We start from the raw sequence: 22,039 nt of genomic DNA, 5'->3' as shown, positions 1-22,039 counted from the left end.
AAACAACAGTATCAAAATTTCTTGATACAAACAAATTATAAAAAATTTTTAAATTACGTTTTTTACAACAAGGACCAATGCAACATTGCAGCAAATTTTAGCTTTCCGTGTACAGCATTTGCTGAGTCAGGAAAGAAAACAGTAGTCGAGGTCGACCCCTGGCTGTCCTCTAGCGGAAAACACGACTTCCTGCGCTGCCGGCAGCAAGTAAAACTGTCCAAAGGCCTTATCGCCCTACAGATAACAGTTGTGACCTTCAGAGCAGTGATCCCTTCTGATCAGCGCGCAGCAAAAGCGGAAATTTTCTGGGAGCGAATACTAAACTCATCAAGGCATGGCTGTCCACGTTCCAGGTCAGTTTGATGTAGTTTAGCTGTTAGTGCTTCTGAAAAGCTGTATTCATCTTCGGAGTCATCACTGCTGCTGTTCGCATTCAAAAGCGAGCTCTCCAATGCCTCAACTTCCGCGGAAACACTTGTTTCCGCGCAGTAGGAGCGCGCGACGTCAACGACATGATGTAAACAGGGAGCGTTGATCACCTGACTCCAGAGACCATCTGGACGGGCGCGGCACGGCAGAAAAAAATAAAACCAAGAGCAAAACTGAAAGAAGGGTTCTTCTATTTTCCATTGGACAACGCCACTTGTCAAAGAGGCTTCGAAAGCGGGAAAATTCGAATCGTGAAACCATCAATAAGCAGGCTATCGATGGGAATAGGCGGACAGGAAAGTAAGACCCACAATCTTCAGGTATTCATTGAATACTTCTGATATAAAAAGTGACAAGCGAATCAATTTTAACAGCAACTACTGCTCACAATCTGCGCAAAATTCACTATTTGCCCGCCCCTAATCGAAAGCCTCAAGTGCACCTCAACCAAAAGATGTACTGCCCATGCAGGAACAAGCAACCAAGAGTGAAGTGCTGCAGGAGACGCAAAAATGAGAGATTGAGGCAGAACACAGCAGAAGCATGCACAGAGAGCAAAACAATGCAAAAGGACCAGCATTATGAAGACCGTACAGGAGAAGGAAAAGAACCAAAACTGATTGATTTTATAGGAAGGGAAAGGCGCGGTAACTGTCTCACTTGTTTTCTGTGGACGCCTCAACCCCGCCGTAAGGGAAGGGAGGAAGGTGGGAGTGAAAGTGGAAAGAGAGCAAGAGGAGCCGTAGTGGAGGGCTACGGAGTAATTTCGACCACCTGGGGATCTTTAACGTGCACTGACATCGCACAGCACACGGACGCCTCTTCGTTTCGCCTCCATAGAAACGCAGCCGCCGAGGTCGGGTTCGAACCAGGGTACTCAGGCACAGTAGTTGGGCGTCTTACCACTGCACCACCCTGGCGGGGCAAGGAAAAGAACCACAGCGAACCACAGCAGAAAAGCAGCCACAATTGGGGGGGAGGAGGAGGCGAAATAGGCACGCTCCACAGGATGGCTGGGAGTAGTATCATGCATGGTAGTGGAGCCAAGTGGCACAAACAAGCAGCTATCCCATTATGTTTCTTAAGGACATAATAAGGTACAGCCCCCGTCATAAATATACAGCCCACCGCAAAGGAATGTGAAGCGAGTGCCGGGCCGAGTGGTGGCACGCCTGCCTCTCATGCGCGCTTGGTGCGAAGGTATAGTGGGTGAAGGGGAGAGGGCCTCTTGCCCTCGGCGAGGAAGAGTGATGTAGTCGCGCTGTCTTTTTGATAGTAACTGCGGTGTTCGCATTATTTGTTTCTGGCTTCTTCGCGGGGGCGCTTGCATTAAACTAGTGCACCGAGCCATCTTCATCACGCTCTCCAAAGCGCTCGCGTGATTCGAGCGGCAGCACTGTCACGGGAGCTGGAAGATAATATGTCGCGGCTGGTTACCGCTATGGCCGGCTATGCGTGAAGTTCATTGGCTCAAAACGTTTCATGCATGTAAGCTCCACCATGAAAAAGCCAGAAAAGGTGTCAAGCCCGCTTAGCTCCTGTCAACAAGCTCTGTGCTGAAAGCTTTTCTTTTCAGGCCATTTTTTTTGTCCCTGAGGTCGTTGGAAGGCTTTTCACAATCTTTCCATTTTAAGATGAAAATCTCATATGTGCCATAGCAAGGAATGCCAGTGCCTTCCAGAGACCAGAAAAAAACGATCGAAAAAAAAAAGAATGATGTGACATTAACGCAATGGTGATGCGGTCGCTTTGGTCCATTAAACAGTGTTTTGTGTGGGGTGTGAAAAACCCATCATGTTGGATTACTTCAAGTGAAGAGTGTATTAATTAAAATCAAGGTTGGATTGCATTAAATTAGAGGTGTATTTCACTGAAAAACATGGAATAAAAGTGTTGCTTTAGGCTACAGTTCCTTACGAGTGGAATCTGGGTAGTCGTGATGAATTGTGGGGATAATAACAGATCAAGTTACAATAGGGTAGGATAGATTATATTGAGTCTATGAAACACAGACCTGTGTTCTAGACGTCGCATGCTGCATCTTTGGCCTATTTTCTGCGCAGGTTCGTTTTCTTGGTACTGGTTTGCAATGATTTTTACCTCGATGCAGAACACGCGCAACGTTTTTTACCCTATCATTCGATGGGTCAATGTAACATGTTGAACACTTGACTGTGGTTTTATCAAGTTGGCGGCAGTAATTGTTGCGTTTTTATTTGTAGTCCAGCAAGGCAGTCAGCAGAAGAGGTTTTCAAGGATTGTGCATGAAGTTAAGGAAAGCAAATTTGGCACTCTTAGAACTACTGACGAACTGTGAAAGTATGAATATTGAGCCCATTTATTCCAACAGATCACACTCCAGTCCATCTTAATGAAAGTAATCTACCTCATCAAAACATAATTACCTGTGCACCACCATCCATCAGAATGCTCCGTAACCCAACTCAGTCCAGCCAACCACAAACAAATACAATGTAGTACACTCTTCCTCTAGTATGTCCCCATAATCCACAGTACCTAAAATAATCCACCCTAATTCAATGTATTTTATTTATAATCTTCTTACATCTACCCTTAATTTACTGTCATCTACCTTAATGAATGCTAAACGAAAAAATAACCTTTAATCGAAACGCAACTATCATAATTAAAGTAATCTATTAGAATTCCCACCTATTCCACTCTAACTCGATCCGCATTAATCCAATCAAATATATCATTAATCCATTCGATGTAGATGAAAAGCAAAGAGCACTGTGGGATGTCGGTGCAGTTTAAAGAACCCCAAGTGCTCGAAATTTCTGACTAACATTAGGGGTTAAACTCTATGAAACAAACCAATTTAATCAAAACGCGATACATCTTTAGTCCACCGTTATTCATCATAATCCACTCTCAATCCTAATCTGCCCATCCCATAAACTATCAATCAAAAGTCTTCGTTTCAATACACCCCAAACATTGGTTGACATTCTGATGGCCTATTGTGACCATTTGACTGCCCCGATGGCATCAGGGCGATATTTCGAGACCAAATTTTGCGCGCCGGATGCTACTGGCTTTTACTACTACTGAGAGATGTATTTTGCCTTAAAATGGAAAGTTCATCTAACGACTTGTAACAGTCGCAAAACACAGGAAAGGAGCCTGAAAAAAATTGCGGAGAATGCAATGCTTGCGGCTAGGCACTAAGCTCTCTTCGCACCTTTTATTGTTTCTTTCCTTTATGGCGAAGCACGCCTTAAACGTTCTCAACCACTCCATGTGGAGTCGGCACTGCGGAAAGCAGCTGCCAAGCTTTATTTTCCAGCGCCCGAGGCAGTTTTGGCACTCGCGCCATGCGCCAGCTTCGGAGCGCGTGCTGAAGGTGAGTCTGCATTTTGCATCGATGCAAGCGCCTCCGCAAAGGCGATAGGAATGCGGCGGTCGCCTCACTTACTACCGCGCAGCCAGAGCGATACAGTCTCCTCCCCCTCCTAAGAGCGAGGAAACTGTTCACCCTCACCCTCTTTACCCTCGCAGCAGTCGCGCCAAGAAAACAGGGACGCCACCTCCCAGTCCCACATCCGCTCCGTCTCTCTTCGCAGTAGGCTGTATATTTATGACAGGGGCTGCACGTCCTTCAACTGTTCTTTTCAACCCATCTATTTTGGATCATGTTGGCTTGAGAAACAACTTCAAGTCTGGTGCAGCAGGCATTCACATCACTGCAACTGGGATGCCACAAGAGCACATGAAGGTGTACTATTTCAATCAATATTACGGCGAGCCTGGAGTGTATGAACGAACGTTTACATTATCTAGCAGGCCAATGCACCTTCATACAAAGCACCCAATTTGCAAAAAAACATGCCATATACTTTGATGTTTGCATTGATAACTGACTCCATGGATTTTCCACACTGCTGTGTTTGCACAGCTGCAAGACATGAGTCTCTACCACGGCTCCTGCGTTGCACCTCATACTGAGCGTGACAGTATGTGCTCTGCTCCAGTGCAGGAGAGCAGAGGTCGCTGTGGCAACATGCACAGCTCACCCTGACAGCAGGGATGTTGGAGCGATAGCAGGCATCAAAAGGTGAGTTGAGCAGCCCTAGAAACTCGAGGGGGCGCTCCATCCGGCACTGCAGACCAGAGATCCCCGACACGCACCTCGACCTGGGAGGGGGGGGGGGGGGGGGGGGATAAAAAGCAGCTTCAGTCATATGTAGAAAATCTTGAAGATCAACTGTCAAGCTCACTTGAAATGTGAATGTCATGCCCCAAGTTGAGAGTGAAATAAAGATTGACATAATGTGGACTTCTATGGCGTGCTTTATACACAATGCACACCTTTGGCAATAGTTTGAGCCCAAGAGGTTTGCATCGAAGCCAGACCACAAGGCTCCTGACGTATCCCCAGTGTCTTAAATCCCCCGAAAATAAACAAATTTCTGATCCTAGGTAGGACTTCCACAAATGCTGTAGGAGCCCCATTACATGGCTTATAAGCAAACCCCCTAGGCCCTAAAGTTTTGATAGAGGGTGTACACGACTCACCACAGGTCCATCAAGATACACAGAGTCAATCCTGTATATATCAAACTCAAATGGAAATATGAAAATAGTTCAAAGCTCAATATAACCAAAGATTAAAGTTATGTACAGGGAGAAACCGCCAAGGAGCCAAACAATAAGGGCCCAGTATTCGATGCACTTTGCCTTCCGCGATGCACTTTGCTTTTAAGCACGGACTCCATGGACACCTGCTAGGCTTACATGCTGTGTCCCTGTGAACTCTTGCTACCCCACACTGGGCACCGGAATCAGGCCCCCACCTGAAAGTGCCTCTCCTGCTCGTGCCACTACGCTTGATTAGCTAACATCGTGCAGAGAAGAGCGGCCGCAGCAGCTGCAGTCGGCTCAAGCTCGTGCGGCGGAACGTCCTCCAAATGCTGCAAGCTGCTGCGCAGGCTCTAGCACGGGTAACACGAGCACAAACACTTGGCAGGTACAGGTCTGGGTGGGCACCGTTCTCGCGCCTCGAATATCAAACGTTTGGATCAAACTTAACATTGAATGCCTCGCTACAGTAGAATTTTGGCGATACGAATCCGGTTCATATTGCCCCCGAACCTTTGAAATCTTTATATGTTGTTTTCAACAGCTGCTAACATGCAGCTTTATCACCGTGATCATAGCGCATGGACCGATCTTGTACCCTTGGTTTGTTCTTGCTCAATATCGCAAAACGTGTCTTTAACATTCTCTTCGTAGAGCGAGATGGGCCGAGATTAGTCTCGAATGACTGCAGCAAGCACAACTGTTTCCGTATTATTCCAAACTTTTCCAGTATCCCTTGGCTGGTTTATCTGGACGTTTCTGTGCAGATTTTAAACTGAGCACGATTTCTGCTATCGCCCCCGCAAGTTGTTTAATTCTTTTGCAGGAGCAAGTCAGCCCAATAAAGAGTTTATTTCAGTAAAATCAAAGTTTCTTCAATTGCTGCCTATAGTTTTGTCACTACAAAGCAACATCTGGCGGAAATGCTGAACTCAACGTGATCATGCCACAGAAGACAGTGCCAGCCGATCAGACACAGCTGCTGGTTTTCGTGAAGCCCCGTGAGCCCCAACTTTTCATGGACGGCCTGATGAAGATGCGGAAAACCGGATGGACTTCTTCAAATTCGTGGCTGGGTTCAATGCGTGGAACGACTCAGCAAAGCTGAGGCATGTTTACTTCACACTTCAGGGATCTCTGCGAATCTAGTTTGAAAACCATGAAGCTTCTTTAGAGGAATGGGACACATTCAGGCAGGACATTCAAAGACCTTCACCAGTGTATTCAGGAAAGAAAAATAGCAATCCCTCCTTGAAACTCCAGAATGAACCGGTCATGGCTGATGTTGAGAAAATGATGAGCCTCTTTCTCAGTGGCTGAAGTGAGTGTGAAAATTTTGATGCGAGGCACTAAAGAGCCGCTTTTTACTAGACTTGTCAAAAATCTACAAAACTGTGGCCACATTTAAAAGCGAGGCGTCCATCATCGAGAAGACGCACATCTAGATGCGCCGCAATTAACCACTTCAACCGGCCTACGCAAGCCACTACAGCAGCGAATGTGCGAGCGGAGACAGCCTTCGTGACCTTATCCGCTAGGTTGTCCGAGTGGAACTGCGCCGGTTGCTACCATCGTCACAACAGCCCCAAGTAGCGATGCTCTCTGACATCATTCAAGAAGTGCAGCAGGCACTCGGTGCAATGCCGGCAGCAACGAATGTTCCTCAAGGACCAACGGCCCTCAACTATGGTGCCACATTACGCCGTCTACTATACGTGACAATATGAATTTCGGGATAATACGCCTTTGTAAGATTCCCCAGCTGGAGTGCATTGCATACAATGTGACAAATTTCGGATGTTGTGAACTCTCTCCTGTGCCACTACAAATGATATAAATGTGCTAACTGCAACCACAGTCTTGGAAATTAGGCGTTTCCTGCACATTGTTGACTTCACAATTGTCCACCTCGCTGTATGCACCACGAGCAGGTTGTGGTGCCCACACATTGTTGCCGTTGCAATCGTCTGTAGAACCCTACACTGCAAGAAATTTGGTTTGCGGCTATGCACATCCCACGAATTGCCAACGATACAATAGCCAGTCGAGCTATGCACCGCGAGCAATTGGCTGTGGCGCATAGAGCGGGTATGCATAGGCTGCGTACATCACTGACTCTGTGGTAATGTCGCGCTGAATGCACAGGAAGCAGTTGCAGCTGCACCCAAACATCATCAAAGTCACAGTCTCCTGTTGTTCTGACACACCACTAGAAGTTCGCAAAGGCGCGTGGCCGGCGCATCCCTAACGTCACGATCATTTGTCGCACTGTACATGCCATGAGTGTTGAGCTGTAGCCGTGTGGCATTAAACAGATTTGCTTAGATGTCTTTCCCATTTCTGCATACTGATTTTTGTTTGTTTTGATTACATAAATTTTTATTGTGACCCCATGAGATTTGTATCATCAAGGTATTAGACCAAAGATTCAATATTATCGAGTATTCACACTGGCCTAGTCCTATACACCTGGAAGAGGTTTTCAAGGGGATACCAGAGAGTTTCAGTATTTCTGACATATTTGGCAATGACTACACGCCTACTGATGCTAAATGACTGCGAAATACTGTGGTTCAGTTTCATTTTCCCAAAAATGCAGCAGGTTTAAAATGCAAAATATATGAGCCGCCCCATATTTCTGCCCTAGGTACCGGGCAGTGTGAAAGCATTCCCCAGCTGAAAGACCGGAAGACTCACCCGCCTGAGCAGTCATCCTCGCCAGGCAGGTTGGTGCCAGACAGGTCGAGTGAGGTGAGCTCGGGCAGCGACTCGACCAATGTCTTGAGCCAGAAGTCCGGCTCAGCAAAGAACCCCTGCTTGTCGTTGGTTTGAGACAAATCCAGGTGCCTGCGACAAGAAACACACACACATCTTTGTCTGGCCAAAGATGGCGCAAAAGCCACAGGCTCACACGCCATGCAAAGGGTCACACCAACTCAACTCCAAGAAAACTGACTTTTCGTAGAAACAGTCAAGTGAAGAGGCCCTGAACCAGTAGAAAGGCCACATACCTGGTCACTCCAACTGCTAACTTTTTTTCTGTGTCTAAACTGCAATGAGTCTCCAGAATGACGCTACTTGCAGAAAATTCTGAGCAGCTTACAATGCTCCATGACACTTATTTGATTCAAACCCCATTTAGAGGTGGTACAATACAGCAGTGCAAGAGTGAAGCCATGCGATATTCTTTTTTATTATGTGGGCTTTCTTTAAATGCTAGAAAAAATGACAACGTAAGATGTACATTGGTAAAAAAAACTGGACTGGTTATTTCTAAAGCCCCTCCCGCATGGCCCTAAATATAATATTATAAAATTTGTATACTTTATCTTCATTCAGTAACTAATAAAGTGGAATATAAAAAATGCTCTGAGGAGCGTACATGATGGCAAACAATGTGCTGTTGGTTTCACCGAAGTGTGGCGCACCACTTTTTTATTAATCCTTAAGGCTGAATCACATGTACACAAAAACTCACGCGAACGCGACGGCGGCACGCGTCGCGCGAAGCCTTCGTGCGAACAGAAATGCATGTGTCGCTTGGCTCGTCGCTCGAATCTGCCAAAATAGAAAATTTTGCTCGTTCGCCCGGAAATAACCGTACGTCACTGCCGCTCATTTCGCATGCTTTCTTTATTTTGCTGTGTTGCATTGTGATTGTGCATGCTGCGTAAATATTTAGCTTTGTACAAACAATGGTGAACAGCCAAGGATTCAAAGAACGTCTAATCGCAACCGAAACAAAAGAAACAAGGGGTCACGTGACAACTCGTACAGACTACAGTGCAAGTTAGCACACATTCAATACGGTTTGTTGTAAATATATTTTACTTTGCCATGTTGTCGAAAAATAACTTGCAATCGTTATGACCGTTGTTGCATTTGGCAGTAGTTTTGCGGTGTACTAAGCCACTATGCCTGCCACACAACCTACACAGAGCGTCATCGCTGTTTCGCTCGGTTCGCGCTGTCGTGTGCATGCATCTTCCGCAGTAGGCGACGGAGCGAACCATGATCGCTTTCGCCGCGCCGCCTTGTCGCGTCGCTAACTTTTTTCACTCACATGTGATTCCCGCTTTACTCAAGTTATGCGAAACACGCTGTATATATATATAGCTCTCTCATTCCTTGATGCAATTTACTCCCATGACTTAAATACAATTGGAGTAAATCAACCTCACACTATTAGAACAAAGGGCAGAGAGAACGAGTGTGAACCAGGCTTTTGCCAAAGGTGCTACCTTTATGTAATAAAAATATAGGTTGTTACGAATACTAGTGGTTTTCCAGGTTGAAGCGAATTTAAAGTGAATGCCGCACCTTCCTTTTCCCAAACCGTAACTTAGAAACAAATACGAAAAAAAAAAATTGCAGATTGAAAAGGCAGTGTTACAGAGGCTATCGCAATTAGCCATCAAACTATGCATAACGAGCTTTCGCTTGTATCACTAGGTTTTAGCCACGCTTAACCCCCTCTTTTTTTTTGTTGCAAGAAGAAAAACCAAGAAGGAAAAGGATACAAATATGGCATTTAAACCTGCGAGTTGCTGCTGCAGTCCATCAGGAGGGAGTGCGAGCGGCTGGCAGAGCGAATGAGGGAATGCGATGACGGGTGGTCATAAGTGTGAGCAGTGTGAGAGCAATCGGTCGTGAGTGTGTGAATGGGAACGAGTGGATATGAATGTGAGTCATGATCAGTGTGAGGTAAACGGATGTGAGTGGCCATGAGAGTGAGTGGATGTGTCTGGGCAGGCATAAGTGTGAATGAGCGTACACGGACTTGAGTTTATGGGGGCATGAGTGTGAGTTCTAGTGAGTGAATGTGAACATAAGTGGGCATGAGCGTGAGCGTGAATGTGAGCAGACATGTATGCAAGCAGGCATGAGTGCGAGTGAGTAGGTGTGAGTGTGAATGGGGATGAGTACGAGTGTGAGTGGGCATGAATGTGAATGTCACTAGTGGTGAGGTGCGTGTGGTGAGCCTCTCTTCATGGTGCCGACGTATGCATGCGTTCACTCCGACTGGTTGCATTAAAACGCATCACTCGGTCAAGTGGCCAGCTGGGTTGCAGCAGCATGAGAAGACGTTCCGGCTGAGATGATCGTGCAGTCATTACGGAAATGCAGCACCTGAAACGAACTGGACAATGATGAAGAAAGTGAAGAAGCCTACAGCGAGGAGGAAGACGACAAATGAATCAGTAGGGCTCATGACATACACAATCAGCATTCTTTTGAACAGACAGATGTGTTTCTTGTTCAGGGTCAGAGGTTAGGTTAAAACTTCATGAGGTTGCCCACCTCTGTTCGTCGCTACGTCAGGGTTCACAATATTATATCGCTATAAATGTCGCTCTAAGCACCATTTATTTATTCGGCCTTGAAAGCTACAGCTAAACAGCAAACTGACAAATGTCAAATACCGTTCTGTTGCTGCAGATGATAAAATGGCTGGTCTGATTTGTGGGCAACTTCATGAGGTTATGTTGAAACCTCGTGAGGTTGCCCAACTCTGCTCAGGGTGACCTTTTCTTCTGTCAGCTTGCATTCGAGGAGTCTTTTTGTTTTTTTTTTCGGCCTTGCGATTTTAGGGGTGTCGATTTAAATTTGCAGGCGATTTAGATTCTACTAAGTATGGGAGTGCATGCCGCCTAGCTGGTGCATACTTGTGCCTGTTGCTGCATGCATGCTCAAAACAGCTTTATCATATGCAAGGGCACCTCCTTCATCATGAAGGAGGTGCATCAAACCAAAAGCACACAAATCATGTGTTCCACAGTAATACAATTCAGATAAATACAGTTAAACCTCATTATAATGAAGTCAGCTTTGGTGCGAAAATTTGTTTGTCCTATCCGATATTCACCTTAAAAGTAGGCGCACAAATTCCTACAATCAAGGCTGCCAATAAATCCAAGCAAAAGATGCTTTAATGTGAACAATGCAAAGGTGTGAAAATGGATGATCTTTCAATTAAAAACTTGTTACGAACATGAAATCCTGCCCTTTGGTCTGTGTTGGAGAGCAACAATTAACGCACAGGGGCGTTGCCTTCACACATAAATTCTAAAAATGGCACAACCTCTGAACTGTTTAGCGCTTGCTCTCCTCGTTCTGGCTCAACGTCGTGATCACTACTTGCATTATCAGCAGGAATCTGCTGATCAACCTGTCTGCAAGCCATATTGTGATGATACAATAATAGAATTAGGATCAAAGAAGCTAGGAAGTTTTATAAAGATTATTTTCCTAAGAGGGTTTAAAAATGGTGTTAATGCGAGCCTCAAAAGCTAACATTAACATGCAAGCTTTTGAGCAAGTTAAGTCATCTGAAAATGTTTTGTTTCGTTTACAGTGTTTCGTTTACAGTAGAATTTTTTTTTTAACATTTCAAAAGTTCACGAACTGCGCTTTCATTGCTCGACCTATTAGCAAATAACTCGAACAGTGAGGGTGCAGTGCAAATCGCATCAAATAGTCAATAGTATTCGAAAACAGTTCGAAATTTTGAAAATTTGCACGCCTATGCCACCTTTTTTTCTTAAATTCTCCACAACAGGTTCAAGATTCATTGCACAAAATCTGTGTAGTACGAAAGCAGCTGCCAACAAAAGCACCGCAAAATCCTGGAAGTGCGTACCTTCGCACGTAGCAATTCCAGCCAAACAACACTTGCGTCTCTTCACTCTGGGCACAGACATGGTGCTTGAATGCATGATGTACCATATACTTGTGCACCAGCTCATTCCTAATCTGCAAGCACAGAGCTGGCATGCCACAGTAAGTGGCAGCTTATGGTGGCTGACCGGGAAAACAATGTTTTAACCGCACACGGATGCACACAAGCATCACAAACCCTAAGATAACGGAACTAATTCTTGAATGCAACAGTGTGAGACCGTGTATATATTCCAAGTCATTCCCGAACAACCGCAACATTTTACCATGCACTAAGATCCCTGCAGTGGGTATAGTCAGGCTGATGATGATGAAGATGAATAATAAAGCCCTAAAAATGCCTTCAAACAATATTCAAATATTTCCTTAAAACTGGATACGTCAAGCATTCAATAAAGCACAGCTGAAACTCAAATATGAAGCTGAAGACTTCAAGGGGGTCAGGAAAAGCATGATGCCCACCTGAGTGCCTTGAGCTGGCAGAGGACCTCCAAGGCCAGGTGCAGCTGGGGTACGTCAGCCAAGCTGAGCCATGCCAGGGTCGGAGCGAGCGACTCCAGGCCGCCCAGGTGCTCCCCAAGGAGCACAGCACACTGCGAGAGGTCGAGCTGCCTCAACGACCGCATCCGCGCCCAGTGGGCGTGCCGTCGCAGCAGCTGCCCCGCCCGGGCCAGCGACAGACGCTCCAGCGACGCCTGAGACCACAGCCATGACAGTCCCGTCCAGCTGCATGTACGCAGCAAGTCAGCAAATAGACATCCCAACATGAAAAAGCAGACAGCATCTAACAGATGTTTGGTTTGGGCTAGTTGGTAGCAGTTTCTTGAAGACATAGCGCAAAATGACGGGGACAACTAACACAGAAGATCAGCCAAAGAAAAAACTGAGTGCGAAGTCATGGAGGCATACTTCATTATTAGAAAGGCCGGTCAGGATTGCGTCAGCGTACCTTCTATCAACCTTCTTGAAAGTGAACTTGAATTCCTTGATGGCCACATGTAGGTGTTATAACCCTTTTTGCTTCATTACCACAAGCAACCGGTTGCTGACTGATATGAAACGAGTTATCGTCTGTGGAACTTCTACTATTCCTTGCCGGTTTCAGGTGTGTTTTACTCCCTTGATTTTCTCATTCTTCATAATTGTTCTTCCACTCGCTCATCCTGATTATTCTTGTTTAGCACTTCAATGTTTTAGCGGGGAGCCTTCTACACTCCTGAGTCTGATTTTAGTTTTAACTCTGCTTTTGCTTCCCATGAATTGTCTGCTTTAGCTTTTGACACCGCTTTTGCTTCGCACGTTTCATATGTCTTTAGTTTTTGACTCTGCTTTTGCTTCGCGCGTTTGGTCTGTTTTTAGTTCATGACTCTGCTTTTGCTTCGCACAGATTGTCTTTTAGATTTGACTCCGCTTTTGCTTCGCACGTTTCGTCTGTCTTTAGTTTTTGACTCTGCTTTTGCTTCGCACGTTTTATCTGTTTTTAGTTATGACTCTGCTTTTGCCTCGCACGTTTTTTTCTGGTTTTGACCTATGACTCTGCTTTTACTTCCCTTGTTTTGGGCCCTTTTAGGCTCGCTCGTTGCTGTGGTTGGGTTCTTTGGCACCGCCCCTTGGCCTAAGTTCACAATGAGTTTTATATAATCTGTTGATAATGCTTTCCGGCCCTCCTCCTTGTTCCTTTTATGGTTTTTCCGGGTCAAGATTGTCGGCCGCCCTTTGTTAAACTGTATTTGGTCGTAGTATAAGGCCCCTTGATTGTCACGTGAGTTTTGACATAAATTGTGCTGCGGTTTTCCTCGAAAATAAAGTTGTCAGTTAGCGCCTGTCCTGTCTACATCTGCGTTAGTTTTTTGCACTATGTCTTCAAGAGACAGCATTTAGTCATGCCACGATGCTGACAGCAAAAAAGGGTGTTTCATTACAGAGTAAGAGCAGCAATGGTAACTCTTGAATTCTCATACTATAAAACTTTCCGGAAAGAACCTCTGCATCGAGGTTGTCATGGCTCCGTTGGGTGATATCGCCCATGTGGTTGCAATAGCAACAAAATCCACCGTGGGCCTTGCCCAATTCTAAAGAACATAACATACTAGAATATGCATCACATAAACATATGAATACATATATGTTTCATTTTTCATGATTTTCTTCGCATGTAACTTCAAATGAACCTGATTTAAAATCTAAGGTGGCAGTTGGAATCCAGGGCAAGGCAGTGCTTGGCCTTCACTCTATCAAGGTCCTCGTATGACACAATGTCCTCACAGAGACTGACACCTTTTTTAATGCCTTTACCAAAACTGTTCCTCAAGAGCTCGATACCACAAGTGGAAGCCCCAGAATGGATTCTGGGCATTGCTTGAAACTAGGGGTGTGAAAATATTTAAATTTTATAATACAAATGAAATCTGAATTGCGGAAAAGGGGATTCTAATAACTAAATCAAATATTAAACTTCTTTTCAATGCAAAAAAATATGAAGAAAAATAGGAGAGCGCTGTTACCATTATAAGCTCAAAATTGTGCATGGCTTCTCTAAATTAAACTTAAGCAACACAAGGCCATTTTTCACTTCAGGTAAAAAAAATATGAGTACAGAATGTATACTGGTACACTAGACAGCATAACAGTATGCAACCTGAAATGTAATTATACAAAAAAAGTAGAGAAATGAAATCAATGAACTGAAACGAGCCCATGGCAACTAAATAAAGTAGAACCTCAGTGATAGAAATGTCCCAAAATCACAAAAATTTCTTATGATCCTAAAATTTTCATCACTAAAATAAAGAGAAATTTGCATGCAGACGCGTACAAACTCCATCCCCCTTTGTTTCGCGGCACCCTGCATCTGACTTCTCCAAGCGGGGCCATATTTTTGTTCAGCCAACAGATGGTGGCACAATACTAAAAGACCATTTGGCTCAAATTGCATGGGGTCAAAATGCAATGTGGAACAAATACATATTGAAATCTTGATTATTCACAGGACTGTGGAATAGTAAGAAACTAGAAATGGTAGACACTGCTGCCCTGAAGGATCGTCTGCATTTCCACGAGGCCCTGTCCAATGGTGATGTTCTCAATGGCATCGCTGGGATGGCATGTCATGGCATGGCCACATGACGTGGACAGTCATCGAAAGCACCTTACTGGAGGGACGCAGGACAGGCCACAATGGAGGGCTCAGAACAAAAGTGACTCTCAAGGAAGGCAGCAATTGAGAGTGATACTGACTACATGGCTAGTGGCTACTGACATTTCAAAATGCAGGTTGCCTCTGCGGAAAAGAAAAAAAATGAAATAAAGATGAATTTGGTCTGTGACCTCAAATGCCTCAAGATCATTCCTGGTTACAAATGACCCACCATTAGAAAAGAAAAAGAAAACAAAGGCCGATTTTTTTTCTACCTTTAGCAACACAAAGATGCAGAGACGCAGAGTTGATGAACTAGAATGGTGCAATCTATGCAGTAGAATATCTCCTAGACGAACTTTATTCAATAAAAACAGCAAAAAAAAAAAAAAAAAAATATGATCTCAGAGGGGGAGTTAACAGAACTGTGAATGCTAGCTACAAACCGCAACTGTAGATCTGTCAAATTAAGGCATGATGGGCATTAAGCTGAAACAAACCCTAATGTGTGGTGCATTACACAGTCAAGCCTAGACATAGTTTCAAATTATTGGCTATACAGAACACAGATTATCCCCTTGAAAAAGGTTCTGTGTAAAAGTATACGAAAGCTGTGCAGCCTATCGAACCACAATTTCTTCAGTCGTTTAATATATAGAACAGTGTAATGAGCCCTGCAAATAGTGCCCCTTCTGTGTGCTCTGATTATTTCTCGCATACGGCAGTGAGCCGAGTGCACAGCCTTCAGCACCTGCAGGCGCATAAACACCTGTCTCACGCCTTGAGGTGGGGCACTAGACTTGAGAAAGGGTCATTTTTCTACATACATAACTTGGTGCGCACACATACTGAATTCATGCTGCAGCTACTCAGTTCAGAGTATTTAGACTTTTAAAAGCCATAGCTTGCGGGGTCCGCGCCAAGGGTATTCATATCCCGTACGCCTTTTCCAATGCTGCCCATCGTAGCCCCCGCACCCACCTTTCGTCTCCTGCGCAGGCTGGGATGACCGGTCCCCATACGCGCACTGCCATCTCGCGGGAGTCTCTTCTTCTCGGCTCGTCATCTTTCTGTTGGCCGTAACCCCTCGACCTCAGTCACGGATGGCAGTCATGTGAGAATAATCCCTTTGTTTATATTGTCTGCTTCTGCCTGTCTGTGCGTCCTTCATGAGCAGAGGAATCACCCACAAGCTTAACTGCATGACTTAGCACCATACCATGGCGCAGCTGCTAGTGCTTGAATGTTTCGCTTTATTGCTCATGTTCTACGATTATTAAAAAAAATAGTGGATACCAGTACAGCTATTCGGCTTGCATTCGATTCAGTGCTGCCACAATTCAATTGGTATTTGATTCGATAGGGAAGCTACACCATTTGTATTTGATTCGGTTTTAAAAATACTAGTTACACATCCATTAACTAAAACTTACCAGCGGTGCTCAAATGCCGTGCTTCACTGAAGGTGCTGTGGAAACCAACAGTGCTTTCATTTCAATGTGCAGTTATTCTGTTTATGGAGTACTAAAAGGATAATTCTTCTTATGATAGGTGGTGGCTAATTCCAAAGCATGGTACGCTGTGGCTTCAATGAGAAGCAGGTTATGACCAGAGTGCCCACCAAGTGACACCCTGTAGTCATGCTGGCAAACGGTAAGAAGCATGTCATTGTGTTATAGCAAGAGTGCAAATTATTTTTATTTCTGGGTTATAGATAAGTTTTATCTATAGCCATTTCCGCATATCAAATTACTAATGCATTGAACTACTTCCCTTTTCCCTTCGAGTTAGATATATCCAGATTCGACAATGGTGAATGAGGAAAGGGTCATAAATATTGCTCAAAATACCATGGCGAGCTTAGGGCCACTATTCTAAATAAATGATAAATTTAGTTTGACGAAACAAAAGGTGCACACACTCCCCAGCATCATACACTGTTCAGAGGCCAAGAAAACATCCTGTGCAAACTAGCACCAGTGAATTCAAAGTCCACAGCACTGCACTAGTGCCTGAACTGCTGCTCCCCCCTCAAATTCCACCTGACTTCTTGGCACCTCACGCCTGGGAGAGATGGCAACAAAAATGGTTATATGGGTGCAAGTGGCGACACCACAGCCAAGCCTATGCAGCACTTAGCATATGCTTTTTATCCGTCTTTAGCTATACAAAATTACTTTTCAGACCCCCACCATACTTAACAAAGCACAACACAACCAACAAGAATTGCTAGGTGGTTTCCAAACAACCTTCACTCTGCCTGTAAAGAATATTAAACTCTCTTATAGAAGGCAAATCAAATATAACATCTCTTTAGATTATGTGGTCCCTGTTTTGAATATGGTTTCCTGCCATATGATCAAGGACAACCTTGGCTACAATGAGCACGGCACTGTACACCCCTACATGGCAATGAGGCAATACTACTACTCCAATGTCCCAGGCATAGAGTTTCTTACACTAACTAGAGGGAAAGCTGAGGGCACTGCCCTTTAGCCACCATGGGCGCGCTAAGAATCGTGGGCCGGTGCCCTACTTGATGCGGGACAGTCGGTTTTTCTCGGGTGCATGGAGCGGCGTTACTATGATGTTTCTTTGTATCATCATCATACTCTCGAGATGCGTACATAGTCCGCAAAAGCCATAGTAGCGAAGGCGCAAAAGCAGACGTTGCCAATAAAAGGTTTTTGTTTCCCGAAATGCCACTAAAAACTTCCTTAAGTGACTGTGCAACCATAAATATTCTAAAACGTTTTTTTCCTTTCAAAGTGTTCCTATTAAGTGCAAAATATTGGTATTTGTGCTGCTCAAAATTAGGCCAATAGGAGAAAGCACCATCGCTTATATTGGATAAATTTCACACTGACATGGGAAGGGGGGGGGGGGGGAGGGGGGCTGTTTCTCTCTCTTTTTGCAATTTATAGTCACAAAATTGAATGTTAGAACTTTGTTTATGGTATAACAACATTCATCTTTGCATTAGTTTTGGCCAAAAGTTTCAGTTCTGCACTCGGTAGCTCTCCAGCCCATGATGCTTTGAGCGCCCATAGTGACTGAACCAGTCGTCAGGAAACTCCATGTAAACTCCCATAGATGGCAGCACAGCTTTCCCTCTAGGTAAGAGTAAGAAAATTTATGGCCCCAGGAGACAGCAGAGGTGGAGAGGAGGACTCACCCGGCTTCGTGCTGCAGGAGGTGGGGCGGCAGGCTGAGCGACTGGAGCGTCCCCATGCAGACGGCCATGCTCTGTGCCAGCAGTGGGAGTACCCGCACCGTCAGGGCGGCACACTTTGACAGGTCCAGGCTTCTCAGCGGGTGAGCCACCGCTAGGGCCACCAACTGGTCGTCATTCAGGGGCCGGCCTGCTGGGACATGCAGCTGCTCCAGACGTGTGCGGTCGGGGGCCGCCACCAGCAGGTCAATCAGGGAACACCAAGTGGAACTGTTGCCTGCATCCACCACTCCTCACTACACAGTGCAGGGCGCACCCCAAAGTGCCATCATCTGGTACACACAAACAAAAAAGCATAGGTGGCTTGAGGCTAGCGGTTGTCACTATTAAAAACCCAGCCCAGGCTATGAATGAAACAGGCTGAAAAAATTAAAGAAGAATGCAACAGTTTTGCAAACGAAGAGCCCAAGCACTGCTTTCGGAAGATATGCCTCAGGCCTTGCCATTACTGCCTGCAACTGTCAGCCTCAGCCTGCCATCACTTGCATTACTACGCCTAGCATGCACTATGCAAGTTCACCCACCACTGTAACGGTGTCTGTCATGACATTTCATTTTTCATGCCCACTTCCTGATGCAGTGCTGGCATTTATCTAACAAGGAAGTACCATAGTAGGCCATTCAAAAGAGAGAAAGGAAAGAAAAATAACAGAAGCATTTCAGATACGGGAGGCTAGAGAAGACAACTGCATAAGCACACCCTCAGTTTTGCTATCAAGTGAAGAGATAAAACTAAGAAAGAAGAGTAAGTGTGTAATGGTGTGACACTGCCTGTGCAATGATATCTATCAAGAGAAGAGATAAAACTAACAAAGAAGCGTAAGTGTGTAATGATGTGGCACTGCCTGTGCAATGAGTTTACGAGATTTCTTTGAACATAGCATGTGCATGGACCGTTTTATGAATAATCGGTAGTTCTCAGTGCACATTTATCCTGTGTATGTTGGTTGTCCTGCTTTCTCGTATGTTTCATAATGTCGCGAGAAATTTTCTCAAAACTTATCCACCATTTGCCCTCGGTGCCAAGTAGCCACATTCACACACTAAGACTTGGCCCACACTAATTAGGTGTGATGGCCCACGTGATACAGTGCCTCCCTTTCAACTCAACAATGCATCTGATCCGTCCCCTGAGAACATCAAGTGCAGCGACGCCTTTTGACAGATCAGACACTCACCGACAATGTCATCCTCACCAGCCAGCTTCATCAGGCGCTCACACAGTGGTGCGGGAAGCCTGAGCTCTGCACCGGCAGCCACAAGCCGCGGCAACTGCTGCAAGCATCTCCGACCAGCCAGATCAACAAGCCGGTCAGCGGTGTAGGGCTCCCAAACGGTTGGGAAGCCGGGAAGCCGCGGCTCCATGCTTGTGCTTGGCAGAGGATGCTGCTGAAGAGCAGTTCAGCCTCAGCGGCACAGGGCCCCACCCACTGCTGACACCATGTAGATGACCTGTATGACAAAACTTTGCTGGTTGCAGCCCGCACGATATAGCACTGGCAAGGCTTTCCTCTCGTGGACCGTATGCCCTAAGACGGTACCACATTAATGAGGCTCTTGACAATAACAATGCAACTGGCTTTTTCTTTTTGCATATTAAAGAAAGCATTCAATACTTTACACCATTATATTCTGGTCAGAAACTTGAAAAGTATGAATTTTTTAAAAAGCTATTTGAATGGTTGTAGATGCTGCATAATTATGGACTGTGAAGCTTCAAAGCCTTCTGCAGGTATGGGCAGGTGTACCAAAAGACTCAGTTCTGGGAGCCTTGCTTTTTAACTCTTTATATAAATGGTTAGCCAGCTTGTTTAAATACTAGAGCCCTTGCAGAAATGCACACTGAAAAAACTGCCATTTTGGTAACTTCAGAAAGTGAAATTCAAGCTGAAATAGTCATAAACATGAAACTTCAATATCTGAATGACTGGCTTCTGTCAGAGACTGTCTTGAAAGGGGGATGCGGGGCTAAAGGATCAACCTTTGAATTGTTGCACCAATTTCGATCAAATTACAAGAGCTGACTTATCTTCCACTTATTAGAAAATATAACTTTCATCATGTTAGCACAAGTAGAAAAAAAGTTGTAGCTGTCGTAATGAGTAATTAAGTATGTCGGCTTAAGAAAACTATAATTTCAAAAATCGTGAAGATGTACAGTACTAACCATTTATGCTTAGATAACTTCTATGTAGTTCATTGTGCAAGACAAGGCCAACTGCGGATTCTTTATGACATTCTTGTAAAAATCTAAGCCCCTTAAAAACGAACTTTGCTTTTTTTGTTGTCACTATATGTCAGTTTGATACTTTATTCTTCTTCGAGCATAATTAGGAATCCAAAAAGTACCTCCACCTTGCTTCCAACAAAATTTCAGTCCACAAACCACCTTGAAAACAGCCTTTGGCAAAAGAGTTTGGAAATGGTAGTTTTCTTAATGGCTGTGCACTTATAAAAAGTTCAAAGTGAGAAAAATGAGTTCAAAGGTTTCAGAACGCGCTATTCAAATTTAAGGCCTAAATTAATAAATCTAAGTGGCCTGGTGCATATGCGTGTCTCTTCATCTTGGCTACATATGTCTCCAACTTGTCGAGAACTGCAATGCATTTTAGTCAATCTAATGGCGAATTCGAATGGGAGAGCAGGTGCACTCGAGAGCACTTCGAAAGTGCTCTCAGACAAGTGGCTGCCCTCCAGTGGCAGAGCAGTAGTAGAATCACTCGCTTCCATTGGTAGAGAAGGAGGACTTTTCCTCCTCTGAGAGCAGTCGAGTGCACTTCCGGCTGCTCTCTCTTCTAAAGCAAGTGTAGAGGAAGTCACATGGCATAAAGCGTCATATCTGCCCCATCTTTCTTTTTTTTTTTTTTTCTTGAGTTGGCGACGCTCAAAATGGCGGCTGCAAAGCGTCGGCGCTCAGCGAGCTCGATCGAAATCAAGCGAATTTGCGTCAGGAGCGGAATGCATTGCTCAGGTGCTGTATGCATGTTTGAGAGCCGTTGCTGGCGTTGAAAGGGCCAAATGAGGCAAATTGCCGTGCTGTGAGAACAAAGGAATACAAAACAAGTGGTTCTTCACGGAGCATTGGCCTTTCCTCGGGTTGCCACTGCCGGCAGACGGAGAATGCTGGGGAGAGAAGTGAGATCATGTGGTCGTGGCGCGCTGCTCTCAACACGCAGAGAGCGTTCCCGTGGAAGAACAGTTACATTCTCACTCGGTGTGTTCCTGTATTGCTCTGCAATGCTCGGCACCTCTGCACTCGTCCCCCCAACCGAATGCACCATAAGCTTTCACTTCGATTTACTAGCCAATCCACAACTGCCACCGCCCAAAATTTGCATTTTCTTTCAGTTCTTCTTTTCAGCTGCCTGCTGTACTCTCGATAGCTGGTCCTTTTTGGCTAGAGAATGCAAAAAACTAAACATTCTACATGGGGATACTCCCAGAACTAAATGCACCATCTGCAGATAATCCTGTACGTGTAGGAATATGGTGTCTTGCAACATACAGTTAGGGAGTAAAATGCTGTTTATACGCTCGACAGCGGAATAAACTTTTAACCACGTTTAGATCATCTCTGTAAAAAACTCATATTCATGCTTTATTCTGTTGAAAGCAAGAAAGTACTCCAATGCGGTAACTTGAAGAAAATTTACTCTCAATCACACATCACACAATGGACTAAGGCTTACGGATTCACACATCACATCCATCTTTTTTTAGAGAAAAAGAGAGCGTTGAAATTTAGATCCAAAATAATAAATATCTTTACCAACTTTGTGTGGTTGCAGCACCATTTTACTTGTGTATACAAAATAATACATAATCAGACACCCTTTACGACAACTGTCAATTACGTACTGCACCTAACGATTTTTTTTTTTTGTACTAGTACCATCTCATAATGACTACTGCCAGGGATGCCTGAGATACACAGGTGCGAAAGCATGGAACAATCTTCCACA

At 44.8% G+C, this 22,039-nt stretch overlaps 1 protein-coding gene across 2 annotated transcripts in view; it reads right to left on the bottom strand.

Moving 5' to 3' along the window:
• LOC146183186 (protein zer-1 homolog) overlaps positions 1 to 22,039 on the bottom strand; it is a 103,540-nt gene that overhangs the window by 72,051 nt on the left and 9,450 nt on the right. For both annotated transcript variants that reach the window (XM_084609074.1, XM_084609073.1), the window contains exons 2-6: positions 19,256 to 19,529; positions 18,021 to 18,294; positions 12,172 to 12,435; positions 7,729 to 7,878; positions 4,467 to 4,587 (exon numbers count right to left, since the gene is read on the bottom strand). In XM_084609074.1, the coding sequence (XP_084465200.1) occupies positions 4,467 to 4,587; positions 7,729 to 7,878; positions 12,172 to 12,435; positions 18,021 to 18,294; positions 19,256 to 19,442 (996 nt within the window). In that variant the 5' untranslated portion in view covers positions 19,443 to 19,529. The remainder of the gene's footprint in view (positions 1 to 4,466; positions 4,588 to 7,728; positions 7,879 to 12,171; positions 12,436 to 18,020; positions 18,295 to 19,255; positions 19,530 to 22,039) is intronic.

The sequence above is a fragment of the Amblyomma maculatum genome, chromosome 7, assembly GCF_055883805.1.
Source record: "Amblyomma maculatum isolate TAMU_Amacu chromosome 7, ASM5588380v1, whole genome shotgun sequence".
Classification (NCBI taxonomy): Eukaryota; Metazoa; Arthropoda; class Arachnida; order Ixodida; family Ixodidae; genus Amblyomma; species Amblyomma maculatum.
Note: the sequence above shows the minus strand (reverse complement) of the source record. Positions and strands in the feature narration are given on the sequence as shown.